Genomic DNA, 12,995 nt, shown 5'->3' with positions numbered 1-12,995 from the left:
CCACAGGTGCTTATGTTATTGTTTTAATTTTGATGTGTACTTTAATATAACATAAATAGAAAAAGCTGTTTTTTACATCCTGTATGTAAGTGGTTAAGTCTGTTGCTGGGTAAGATGTCTATTCTTACAGTTTATTGTGAAAAATCCACAAAAGATAAAGCCACAGCTTTCAATTTGCAAGTGGCTAATGATCCATTGAGCGCCAAAAAGATCATTATGAAATTGTCATTACCTCTTATGGGGCAAAATGATGCAGAGTTTGCTGTATAATCTGCCTTATTTTTTTTTTTCTTTCAGCACTGGTTCAAGGGGACACACTAGAGGACATTTATAACCAGTGTAAGATGGTGATAGAGGAACAGTCTGGACCTTACATCTGGATTCCCTCGAAAGAAAAACTATAAAAATCCTCTCTGCCCCGGCAGAGACCTTGGACTGCAAAAAACAACATAGGAAGAATTTGTAACAATATAAATTATTATTATTATTATTATGGCGATGTTTATTGTTAAAGTTTGTTTGTTTGTTTGTTTATGTTGCTTTTTTAATTTCAATATGAATGTTCCTGAATGTACACCACAAAGTGTTAGAAGCATTTTTGGTCTTAACTAAAAACATTTTTTTTTTTTGTATATTTATTGGTTAGCATTTTAATTAAGCAAATTAGCACTGAGTGTATGTTAAACAATCTTCGGTTGGGATCGTGAATGAGTTAACTGTCACTACTTAAACAAAATGGCTTTCATCATTTCCACCCGGTCGGTTCATTTTTACCTTAGGATTCCCAGTTCAACTCGGCATCTATGCACTCCTGCTTATTGTGTTATATTTTTGTATTATTTTTTGTACAGACATTTGTTTTATTTAAGTATGTTTCTTTTGAAATTGAATCTAGTGGTAGTTTCTAATGGACATTTTCTTGTGATTATAAGATGATTCAGAATAAATGGCTAAAGGGATTCAAGTAGCTATACGAAAAACGACACTATATTTTGCTATTTATATTGATAGAGGACACAACAGCACAGAAATATTTATAAAGATGATATATAACTTTGTCTAAAACGAATCATTTTGGAATTCAAATTAAGATTTTACTGTTGTGTCATATATTGTGTTTTTGTCGCTGTTGTGTTTGGTGAGGTACGAACAAGATACGGCGGTGAGCTTCACAAGGTTGAGTGCTTCTTCCCATACGAGCTTTCCCAAAACCTAAGGATTTTATGTTTGGCTGCATATTCAGTGCTTAAAATTGATTTTTTTTACTACTGTTAAGTCTCAGAGACAGAAACACTTGTACTTCGCTGTCTCCCTCGAGACCTCCTGAAGTGTTTACAGTACCTCAACTACAGTTCAAAACAAAAATGAGGAACATTTGGTCTGCAAAATAGTCAAAAGCTGTAGTAGCTACATGTAGTATAGAAATTAATTTCTTATTTCTTTAATTTTGGCATGCTTGTGAAAATGATCCTGCCCTTATGTTTACAGTGCAAACACCTGTAATAGGCTTTATGCCCAGCTGCACTACTTCCTGAATTTCAGCCAGCTCCTTGTTTCCTGTCTGCCATTATTGGACAAACTGATTAATCCAGGTGTGTCTTGTTATTGTTGTTGTGACTACTGAGGTCAGGCACACCTGGATTAATCAGTTTGTCCAATAATGGCAGACAGGAAACAAGGAGCTGGCTGAAGTGCAGCTGGCCATAAAGCCTATTCACGTCTTTTTCATGTACAGTTGAGAGACACGGCTGTCCTCCTGCATAAATAGCAAAGCGCAATTTGTGGAAACTACAAATGCCGAAAGCCATTAACTCGGATCATACAAAATGTGTTTGTGTGGGGGGGGGGGGGGTATTTGTTGCAATATTTATGGGGAAATGTTACGGCGCGGTTGGCAAGAGTCTTTTGACCTACTGGTCACCACTTGCCTTAAAAAGGGAAGAGACTTTTATGGCCAGATAGACATTTTTTACGCTTTCTTGAAGACTGAGCACTTTTGTACATTTGAGAAATTATTCACAGATGTGTTTAACCCCATGGTTAACACAGAAGAGAGAGGAACTGGATATCACAGTGAGCTCTTCATGATATAATGTAGATTTTTTTTTATTAACTATAGATGATGTATATGTTATTATGACTATGTAAACAATGACATAATGACTATAAGAATATAATCATAAATTGAACATTTTAAATGCTGTGAATTTATGTTTGTCTTAACACATGTAGACATTTTCTTTTTTTTTTTTTGCTTGGATGTGATTGTTTTATCATCTGTAGCATATCATTTTATTAACTTTAGTTGCACATGATAGATCATGAACGCATCTCTATTGGTGCCCTTCAATTGAAATCTATATTATTATTATTATTATTATTAGGTAATCCGTAAATCCCACCGCAAAGAGTGCCCAATAACAGATGCAGCAGCTTTAACAAAACGAAAATTTAAACCCTGCAGATTGTATGCACTTAAAAGAGGCTTCTGGTGCTCATATAGTGTGATTTAGTCCATTAATTCCAAGTGAATGTTCAGCTTTAGTCAAACGTAGCTGAATTGGGTTGTTTTTGTCTCAGGGTTGCCAGATAGGGCTTTATCACTGATATGAAACCTTTCAAACGAAGCGCATCAAATTTAAAATGTTTTATTCTTTACAACTGCATTGCATTTAAACTTTTCCTTTGTTTAGGAGTATGTGTGTCTGTTTTGTGATCTGTTCCCCAAAATGAGGATGCAAATGTTATTTATTTATTTTTAAACGAATCCCGGATGACGACGTGCAATTTTGTATATAAATGTCTGTTTGCACTTACTGTATAGGAGGAGATCTTTAATGAACACTGTCCCCAAACTTCTCTGTTTTTTTCTATTTACGTCACAGGAAATTAAAGTTAAATTATTAAACACTCACATGCCCTCTCTGTTTGTAGATATTTGTTTCCCATCATTTCATGGGTGTAAAGATTTAAAGCACACTTTATATCTGATAAAACATACATTTTTATTTTATCTTTCAATGGTTTTTCTTTATTTTTCTTTCACTGCTTTTTAGGGATTAGTGAGAAAAAGGAACGTATTAAACATCATGTTGCAGAATGTATTCCTTGTTGCTTTGAGGAATCCTAATAAAGATATTGCTTTAGGTAGACATGACCTTTATAAAGCTATAGTTTACATCCATTTATGTCATGTCAATTACAGATTTTTATACAGTATTCTCTGTGTTCATCTCTTAATATTTATACAAACTCTGAGATTTTTTTCACATTTAAAAGGTCAAAAGGCAAAGTAACATCACCGACATGAAAGCTTGACTTTTAGCATCAATGAAACTGCCACTGACTTCATGACAAGCTATTTAACTGATATAAAAGACCTCTAGCAGAGTTTGACATGCAAGACAAACCACCTTTTGCTCTCATTAAATACCCTAAAGGGCACAAGTCATTCATTTAATCAAAGTCTATGACATTCACTAATGGATAGGTTGTGACCTCTTGCAAACCAGGTGTTAAAGACTTCAAGACTACAGCACCATGAAGTACACAGCAAGCAAGTTCATGAGAGGTAACAGAAGTGATTGTTTTTGCTGCCATCTGGTGGTTGATTATAATATTGCTTGTTTTTCTCAGGCTTTGATGAAATGCTGATGATGGCAGAGACACTTTTTTCTGTACCAGGTACTTCCTGGGAGAGAGCAATTGGTAAGAGTATTTTTAATAATAATATGTATTATTATTTTCGTTATTCCATGGTAAATGTCAACATCCCCTTTCAAATATATTGCAGATGCGATAAGACTATTCATAACATCTCGGATATTGTTTCTTGAACCATTTGGTTAATGTTTAAAAACGTCTTTAGCTCTGTTATGTTCCTCTCTGTTGGCTAGATAAAGTGAGACTTATTTTACCTAATGCATTTACAGTCCTGTAGAGTCAGCAGTAATTGCATAGAAGATGATTTATGAATATTTTAAATATTCATGCAAGAAATAAATCTTACTGTTACTGTTAGATAAAAACCTAAACTTAATCTACTTTTCTCCTGATCCAATGATTTTGGTTACAGGTAGAAGAGAATAAACACACAATCACACAACAAGAGTGTTTTACAATTGTGTTTTTTTATTTCCTCCTCATGTACAAATGTAAATGTCATGAGAGAATGAAAAGAAAGAGATACTAAACATAGCATTGGAGCAGACAAAGATCATGACAAAGGATGTTTCAACCACAGCCACAAAAATACCCATTTCCGCTTGTTTACAAAGAATCAAGTTTCAGTACACAGAATAGCTTTAAACATTTTTAGAAGTCAGTGATGCTATTTGTTAATGATACAGAACAACACAATTGCAAAATGCTTATGATTGTGAATCTTCATACTGTAAGCAAAATCTGATCAGTTCGAAGTCTGAAGTTTGGTTTTCACCTTGACAGGACAGAAAAACAAAAAAAATTCTATTCACCGTCTTGAAAATGTGCAAGCCAACTTCATGATCTGTTTAAAATATAATACTCACCGTGCATGCAGCATTTCTCACAGGTAATTTTTGTGTGCGTTTCTGATTTTCCATATGCATTTGTCGCCACACAACTGTATTTTCCATCATCTGAACTGGTCATATTACTGATGTTTAGAGTTTGGTTGTTTTCGCTCAATGAGTGTCTGTTGTCTCCTAAAATGGGAGAATCTTCTTTCTTCCACATTATGTGTGTAAATGTCGCGGTCACTTTACATGTGAGAGACACTGATGTGTTGGTGGTCCAGGTGACCTCAATTCCTGTTGCATTTGGTGGATCTTAAAATGAATTGTGAAAAAAACATATACGGCAATGAGATCAGTGTTGATTGTACACGCAGTAAATAAATTGCATATGAATTAGCAGGAGGATATTTTCACTTACATACAATATATAATGTAATGTTGAATTGCTTTGTAATTCCACTTCTATTAACTATAGTTTTTTCCATAAAGACTCCTTCAACCTGTGCTGTCACATTCTCTAAAATGAGAGTGTTATTGTTCAAATAAAAATCAGCTTTTCCACAGCATGGACTGTAGTTTCTGGTGTTACCAGTCTCTTTAACAAACTGAAGACAAAGACAGGATTTGTTTATGTTTATCCATTCCACAGCCTTCAGGTCAGTATATTGATCCAGGTTTTCTCCTGTCAGCTCAACTCGACTGTATAAGCCCGTCTGCACTGTGACACCAAGGGTTTCTCTCGCTGTTAAATCAATGTGTATCTCATTATAAAGTCAATATTCATATGTAAAAATGTAAATATGTACACAATATATATAAATATGTAATATATATAAACACAATATATGTACATGCTATCCAGCTTTTTTATTAACTTTTTTTAACAAATGCATTATTAGGACAAATAAATAAACTTACAGATTGAAGGCAACTGAAAAATGATCAACCATACTTACTAAAAATGTCAAACAGATACAGCCAAACATAAATGTAACAACATCCAGGCATTGTGAGTTAGGCTGTCTTCTTATCCTGCTAAATAATTTTGTATTATTATTATTTGAAACTTGAACAATCTCAATAAAAGCATCTAGATGGTCTACGTGTGATTTCACACTGACAATTGAAGTCACCACTAAAAACCACAACAGGAAGAAAATTGTTAAGACAAATGGTAGGGCTGTTCTTATTCCCACGCTGTAAAAATGAATGGGTCTTGTAAATTTTGTTTAAAAAAAATGTATTATAATTTAAAAAGTGTGTATATTTGTGATCTAGTGTATGATAAAAAATATTGAGAAGATTTCACTAATAAAACCAGGAGATACGCTTCTCTCTTTAATTTAAGAAAATATCTGCAATTTTGAAGCTTGATTTGAGGAACAAGAAGAATGGCAGTGAGCAGTGACATTTTGTCAGAGTGGTCGATAAGCAACATAAAGAGGTTAGCTGATATTCCTTAAGTTAACTCTTTCAGAATAGAAATCTTTAAAAAAGCCAAATGTTATTATTATACAAAAACGTTTTATCTTGAACATCTCACTATATTTTAAAGAGTGTTGTGTGTCTCTTCAATTTTAAGTTGAATGTTGCAATTTAAGTAATTCTAACATACATAGTGAATGCACTCAACACACACACACACACACACACACACACACACACACACACAAAGACAAAGACAGAAAAGACAAACTTTTGCAAACCTGGTGTTATTATGACTTTAAGACTATGCACCATGAAGTACACACTACACAGCAAGCAAGTTCATGAGAGGTAACAGAAGTGATTTTTTTTGCTGCCATCTAGTGGTTGATTATGGTATTGCTTGTTTTTCTCAGGCTTTGATGAATTGTTGCTGATGATGGCAAAGCAAAGGATACACTTTTTCGGTAACAGGTACTTCCTGGAAGAGAGCAACTGGTAAAAGTATTTATAATAATAATAGTAATTTATTATTATCATTATTATTATTAATGTTAATATTATTGTTGTAAATGTGACCTGTGACTCTCCATTAACTCATAAATTCGAAGGTAAGTGTCAACATCCCCTCTCAAATATATTGCAGATGCAATAGACTATGAATCATAAAATCTCAGATATTATTTCTTAAACCCTTTGGTTGATGTTTAAAAACCTTCTTTAGCTCTGTCATGTTATGCTAGATAAAGCCACACTCATTTTACACAATGCATTTACAGTCCTGTAAAAAGAAATACATTTTACTGTGACTGTTAGATAAAAACCTAAACTTAATCTACTTTTCTCCTGATCCAAAGATTCTTGTATCAGGGAGGAGAGAATGAACACACAAGCACATAAGAGTGTTTTACAATTGTGTTGTTTATTCTTCCTCATGTTCAAATGTATATGTCATGAGAGAATGAAAAGTTAGAGATACTAAACATATCATTGGAGCAAACAAAGATCATGATAAAGGATGTTTCAACCACAGAGTTAAAAATATATCTATTTCCGCCTGCTTACAAAGAATCAAGTTTCAGTACACAGAATAGCTTTAAACATTTTAGAAGTCAGTGATGTTATTTTAAATAATACAGAACAACACAATTCCAAAATGCTTATGATTGTGAATCTACATGCTGTAAGCAAACTCGGATCAGTTCGAAGTTTGAAGTTGGGTTTTCACCTTGACAGGACAGAAAAACAAAAAGTAGAACATTGTTTAATACTTTTTCTATTCACAGTCTTGAATATGTGCAAGCCAACTTCATGATCTGTTTAAAATATGATACTCACGATGCATGAAGCGTTTCTCACAGATAACATTTGTGTGCGTTTCTGATTTTCCATATGCATTTGTCGCCACACAACTGTATTTTCCATCATCTGAACTGGTCATATTGGTGATGTTTAGAGTCTGGTTGTTTTCGCTCAATGAGTGTCTGTTGTCTTCTAGAATGGGAGAATCTTTTTTCTTCCACATTATGTGTGTAAATGTCCCGGTCACTTCACATGTGAGAGACACTGATGTGTTGGTGGTACAGGTGACCGCAATTCCTGTTGCATTTGGTGGATCTTAAAATGAATTGTGAACAAAACATGCACTGCAATGAGATCAGTGTTGATTGTACAGTAAATAAATTGCATATGAATTAGCAGGAGGATATTTTCACTTACATACAATATATAATGTAATGTTAAATTGTTTTGTAATTCCACTATAAAATAGAGTTTTTTTCCATAAAGAATCCTTCAACCTGTGCTGTCACATTCTCTAAAATGAGAGTGTTATTGTTCAAATAGTAATGAGCTTTTCCACAGCATGGTCTGTAGTTTGTGGTGTTACTATTCTCTTTAACAAACCGAAGACAAAGACAGGATTTGTTTAGGTGTTCCCATTCCACCCACAGCAGATCAGTATGATGATCCAGGTTTTCTCCTGTCAGCTCAACTCGACTGTATAAGCCCGTCTGCACTGTGACACCAAGGGTTTCTCTCACTGTCAAATCAATGTGTATCTCATTATAAAGTCAGCTTTCATATGTAAAAAAATGTAAATACAATAAATCTACAGCATATCATCTGTTTGTGCAAATGCATTATTAGGACAAATAAATAAATTACAGAATAAAGCCAACAGAAAATGATCAACCATACTTACTAAAAATGTCAAACAGAAACAGCCAAACATAATAATAACAAAATCCAGGCATTGTGAGTTAGACTGTCTTCTTATCCTGCTAAACTATTTGTGACTAAAACAATAAAAGCATCTATGGTCTACGTGTGATGTGTTAAACTTGCACTCTGACAAAGGAAATCATCAACCACTGAAAACCACAACAGAAAGAAAATAGATGGTATGGCTGTTCTTATTCTCATTCATTTAATATTTAATGTACATCAAATCAAATATTGTATCAAATACAAAAAAGCCCTAATAAATATGAGAACATTTGCTGTGGTTCCTTAACTTTAGTGTCAAAAACTGCTTACAGATGTATCACCATATATGACGATACTGTGATTGACCATTAGGTGTCAGTATATTTAAATAAATAAATGGAGTAGGTGTTTCTGGGTTGTGGCTAGAACCTTTAAGAAAATTAACCACTTTTTTGTGGTAAAAGTGTACACTGTAAAAATGACTTAGTATTTTTGTCTTGTTTTCTTTATAAATATCTAAAAATTCTTAAATTAAGATGAATTTCCTGATAAGCAAAATTACCTAAGAAAATAAGTCTAGTTTTTAGACAAAAACATAATTTAATTGAATTTATTACTTAACACAGGCAAAAAGAAATTATGTAGCCTGGGATATATCCCCCCCAGGAAGGACCCGAAAAGGCCCACAGGTTCACTCTCCCTAAAAGAGGACTCAGAGACGTGGATAATTGGTATTAAAAAGATTCATAAAGCTTTATTCAGATAGAAATGTTAAAAAGATCTTGCCTAAAAAGGGCACTCATCAAAATCACGGCACACCACTGACACGAAATAAGGACTAATCAAACAGAAAATGAACAAGCCTGAAACTGGGGTATAACAACCAGGAGGCAGACTAGAAACAGAGCTTGTAAGTAATAATAATACTAATACACACGTGCACCAAATCACTGCAACACCTAAACAGATTCACTGCAAATTCACACCACATTAGGGGAGGCTATTTCTGCTCAGTCTTAGTCTGCCTTCCTCAGGGCCCCAAGTTACAGACAAAATAATCAAACACTTCCAAAGAAAACCACTCAACATTTACCCAAAGCAAAAGAATTAAGCACAAGACGACAAATAATAAATGGCAATGAATAACCAAAAGACAAATAATAAATTGTAATGATAAACAAAAGACAACAATTAGTAAATTGCAATAAGCAAACCAAAAATAATAAATTGCAATGAATAAGCAAACTAAAACAAATAATAACTTGCAATGAGTAAGCAAAATACAAATAATAAATTGTAATAAATAAACAAAAGAACACAAATAATAAATTGCAATAAGCAAACGAAAATAATAAATTGCACTGAATAAACAAACGAAAACAAATAACTTGCAATGAATAAGCAAAACAAACAATAAGTTGTAATGAGCAAACGAAAAGAAACCAAGAAAATATTAAATATCACACAAAAAAAAAGAGACAAAGATAAGCTAATACACAAATTACTAACCTAAACGAAATAAACTAAACAAAAGAATCCAAAATAAACAAAAAGCAAAACAGCAGTGTTAGGACCTTAAGCCATGATGCCGGGTAACTCAAACACCTGAAACACAAACAATATTAGCAAAATGTCACATGTCTTAAGGAAGGCTGAATGGACAGGAGTGGGCTAAACATACCAGCCTGCATGGGTCACAGCATATACTCCGCGGCCGAATCCGTCGCCCCCATCAACCACTTGTGACAGAAGCCGCAGATCAAAAGCACACGCCTCAATTACACCGCGATTCCCTAATACAAAATGAACCAATCGTTCGTAATGCTCAGATGCCGAGGACACCACGGCAACAAATGCCAGCCTAAGAGAGCTACAATGAGCAAAAAGCATAACTATTAAAAGACCAAAACCAGACAACCGAACGGATGAAAAAACGCCAATACATACCTTTTGTGTGGAAGCAATGCAATACTGACAAAAATGCAAACAGCTGAGCGTGACATCCGGTCGCCTTACCTTCAGCCTTTATATATACTCATCCTAACCAGAACGCAAGTGAAAGCGATTACCTAGAGGGGCGTGGTCAGGCCGGCACCCATAACTGCCTTCCACCACACTATGTTAATCTGCTCCTAATCTGCAAATGATAAGCCAGTCCTTCCAGTTCACTTATATGGCACATCTTTTCGTTTAGTTTTATTTATTGGTTTCTCTTTTGTGTTCTGTTTTTTACCATTGTCGCTTGGGTTCTGGGTTAGAGCAACTTTTTTGTAACATAAAATGACATCCTAACCCAAACCCCGATTCTAACCCCAACTCCAAGCGACCTTGATTTAAAAAAAATTGAGAGGTAACAGAAGTGATTGCTGCCATCTAGTGGTTGATTATGATATTGCTTGTTTTTCTCAGGCTTTGATGAATTGCTGATGATGGCAAAGGAGACACTTTTTCGGTACAAGGTACTTCCTGGGAGAGTGAGACAGCAACTGCTAAGGGTATTTATAATAGTTATTATCATAATTGTTGTTATTATTCTCGTTATTATTGTTAATATCATTGTTGGGCAAATGTGACCTATGACTCTCCATTAACTCATTAGATGCAACTATAATTCATAACATCTCAGATATTATTTCTGGAACCATTTGGCTAATGTTTAGCTCTGTTACGTTCCTCTCTGTTGGCTAAATAAATTGACACATATTTTACACAATGCATTTACAGTCCTGTAGAGTCAGCAGTAATTGCATATCAGGTTTTTGTTATAAATGGAAGTAAATGAAAGGGAAATAAGCGACCCAAGAACAAAGTTGAGCTGAACATAAAGCAGAAATCCAGAAAAAAAGATGATTTATGAATATTTTAAATATACATGTAAGAAATAAATCTTACTGTGACTGTTATAAAAACCTAAACTCTATTTTTCTCCTGATCCAATGATTCTGGTATCAGGCAGGACAGAATGAAAACACAATCACACAAGAGTGATTTACAATTGTTTTTTATTCTTCCTCATGTACAAATTTATATGTCATGAGAGAATGAAAAGAAAGAGATACTAAACACATCATTGGAGCAAACAAAGATCATGACAAATGATGTTTCAACCACAGCCAAAAAAATGTCCATTTCCGCTTGTTTACAAAGAATCAAGTTTCAGTACACAGAATAGCTTTAAACATTTTTAGAAGTCAGTGAAGCTATTTGTTAATGATACAGAACATATACACAATCCCAAAAGGCCTATGAATGTGAATCCACGTTTAGATCTGATCAGTCCGACTCCGAAGTTTGAAATTGGGTTTTCACCTTCACAGAAAAACAAAAAGTGGATTGTTAATATTTAGTTCCTTTTCACAATCTTGATATCTGTCCAAATACGTTTCTAACAATCTGTGCAAAGTTTGAAACACATTTTTGTGCAGCAAAGCATTACAAACAAAGTAAATGTTATTGGTTTTATTCCCAGTGCTCTTTAAAATATGATACTCACCGTGCATGAAGCATTTCTCACAGATAACATTTGTGTGCGTTTCTGATTTTCCATATGCATTTGTCGCCACACAACTGTATTTTCCATCATCTGATCTGGTCATACTGCTGATGTTTAGAGTCTGGTTGTTTTCGCTCAATGAGTGTCTGGTGTCTTCTAGAATGGGAGAATCTTCTCTCTTCCACATTATGTGTGTAAAGTTTGCGGTCACTTCACATGTGAGAGACACAGATGTGTTGGTGGTCCAGGTGACCCCAATTCCTTTTGCATTTGGTGGATCTTAAAATGAATTTTGAACAAAACATGCACTGCAATGAGATCAGTGTTGATTGTACAGTAAATAATTGCATATGAATAAGCAGGAGGATATTTTCACTTACATGCAATATATAATGTAAATGTAATGTTGAATGTTTTTGTAATTCCACTTCCATTAACTATATTTTCCATAAGGACTCCTTGAACCTGTGCTGTCACATTCTCTAAAATGAGAGTGTTATTGTTGAAATAGTAATGAGCTTTTCCACAGCAAGGACTGTAGTTTGTTATGTTACCAGTCTCTTTAACAAACTGAAGACAAAGACAGGATTTGTTTAGGTTGGTCCATTCCACAGACTTCAGGTCAGTATGATGATCCAGGTTTTCTCCTGTCAGCTCAACTCGACTGTATAAGCCCGTCTGCACTGTGACACCAAGGGTTTCTCTCGCTGTCAAATCAATGTGTATCTCATTATAAAATCAATTTGCATATGTGAAAAAATGTAAACAGAATAAATCTACAGCATATCCATCTGTTTGTGCAAATGCATTATTAGGACAAATAAATAAACTTACAGAATAAGGCCAACAGAAAAATGATCAACCATACTTACTAAAAATGTCAAACAGAAAGAGCCAAACATAATAGTAACCAAATCCAGGCATTGTGAGTTATGCTGTCGTCTTATGCTAAACTATTTGTGACTAAAACAATAAAAGCATCTAGATGGTCTACGTGTGATGCACTCTGACAAAGGAAATCATCAACCACTGAAAACCACAACAGGAAGAAAATAGATAAGACAAATGGTAGGGCTGTTCTTATTCTCATTCATTCATTCATTCCTTCATTCCTTCACTTTTGTGTCAAAAGCTTACCGCCATGACAATACTTGCAATGTGATGTTTACGTATGGGCACTGTAAAAAATAATTCACAATTATTTTTACTAAAAACTGTAAACAAGGGTTATGATGCTATCCTGATTTGCGACACTTTTGAGTCAAGGTATGTATAGTTTTGTTTGAGAAAAAGACTAAAATATCTCAATATTTATAAATAATTTCACCATGGATTGAGTTAACTAGATCATTGAGTTTAAATGCACAAACTGA

At 34.2% G+C, this 12,995-nt stretch overlaps 2 protein-coding genes and 2 long non-coding RNA genes across 37 annotated transcripts in view; 1 reads left to right on the top strand and 3 right to left on the bottom strand.

Moving 5' to 3' along the window:
• The window catches only part of dlg2 (discs, large homolog 2 (Drosophila)), a 278,208-nt gene extending 275,294 nt beyond the window's left edge, over nt 1–2,914 (top strand). For all 33 annotated transcript variants that reach the window (XM_065259051.2, XM_073816029.1, XM_065259066.2 and 30 more), the window contains one exon: nt 298–2,914. In XM_065259051.2, coding sequence (XP_065115123.1) covers nt 298–404 — 107 coding nt within the window. In that variant the 3' untranslated portion in view covers nt 405–2,914. The remainder of the gene's footprint in view (nt 1–297) is intronic.
• Nucleotides 2,915–4,026: 1,112 nt separating this feature from the next.
• Nucleotides 4,027–8,412, bottom strand: LOC135740760 (uncharacterized). 2 transcript variants are annotated; one of them, XR_012337778.1, is made up of 4 exons: nt 8,125–8,412; nt 4,915–5,238; nt 4,530–4,808; nt 4,027–4,438 (listed from the first exon to the last, which is right to left on the bottom strand). It is a non-coding gene; the product is annotated as an uncharacterized lncRNA (long non-coding RNA). The 2 variants fall into 2 exon arrangements; XR_010529252.2 differs by lacking the exon at nt 8,125–8,412 and adding an exon at nt 5,453–5,583 and having other exon boundaries at nt 4,028–4,438.
• On the bottom strand, nt 6,849–7,701 carry LOC135740771 (uncharacterized). Its single transcript, XR_010529253.2, has 3 exons — nt 7,641–7,701; nt 7,260–7,538; nt 6,849–7,149 (listed from the first exon to the last, which is right to left on the bottom strand). It is a non-coding gene; the product is annotated as an uncharacterized lncRNA (long non-coding RNA).
• A 2,831-nt stretch (nt 8,413–11,243) lies between the features above and the next one.
• Nucleotides 11,244–12,681, bottom strand: LOC135738441 (uncharacterized). The gene is made up of 4 exons (XM_065256506.2): nt 12,495–12,681; nt 12,003–12,329; nt 11,623–11,901; nt 11,244–11,438 (listed from the first exon to the last, which is right to left on the bottom strand). The coding sequence occupies exons 1-4, from the start codon at nt 12,544–12,546 to the stop codon at nt 11,314–11,316; spliced, it is 783 nt and encodes a 260-aa protein (XP_065112578.1). The 5' UTR covers nt 12,547–12,681; the 3' UTR covers nt 11,244–11,313.
• Nucleotides 12,682–12,995: the final 314 nt, after the last annotated feature.

This window comes from Paramisgurnus dabryanus, chromosome 10, assembly GCF_030506205.2.
Source record: "Paramisgurnus dabryanus chromosome 10, PD_genome_1.1, whole genome shotgun sequence".
NCBI lineage: Eukaryota > Metazoa > Chordata > Actinopteri > Cypriniformes > Cobitidae > Paramisgurnus > Paramisgurnus dabryanus.
This window is presented reverse-complemented; position numbering and strand designations above follow the sequence as displayed.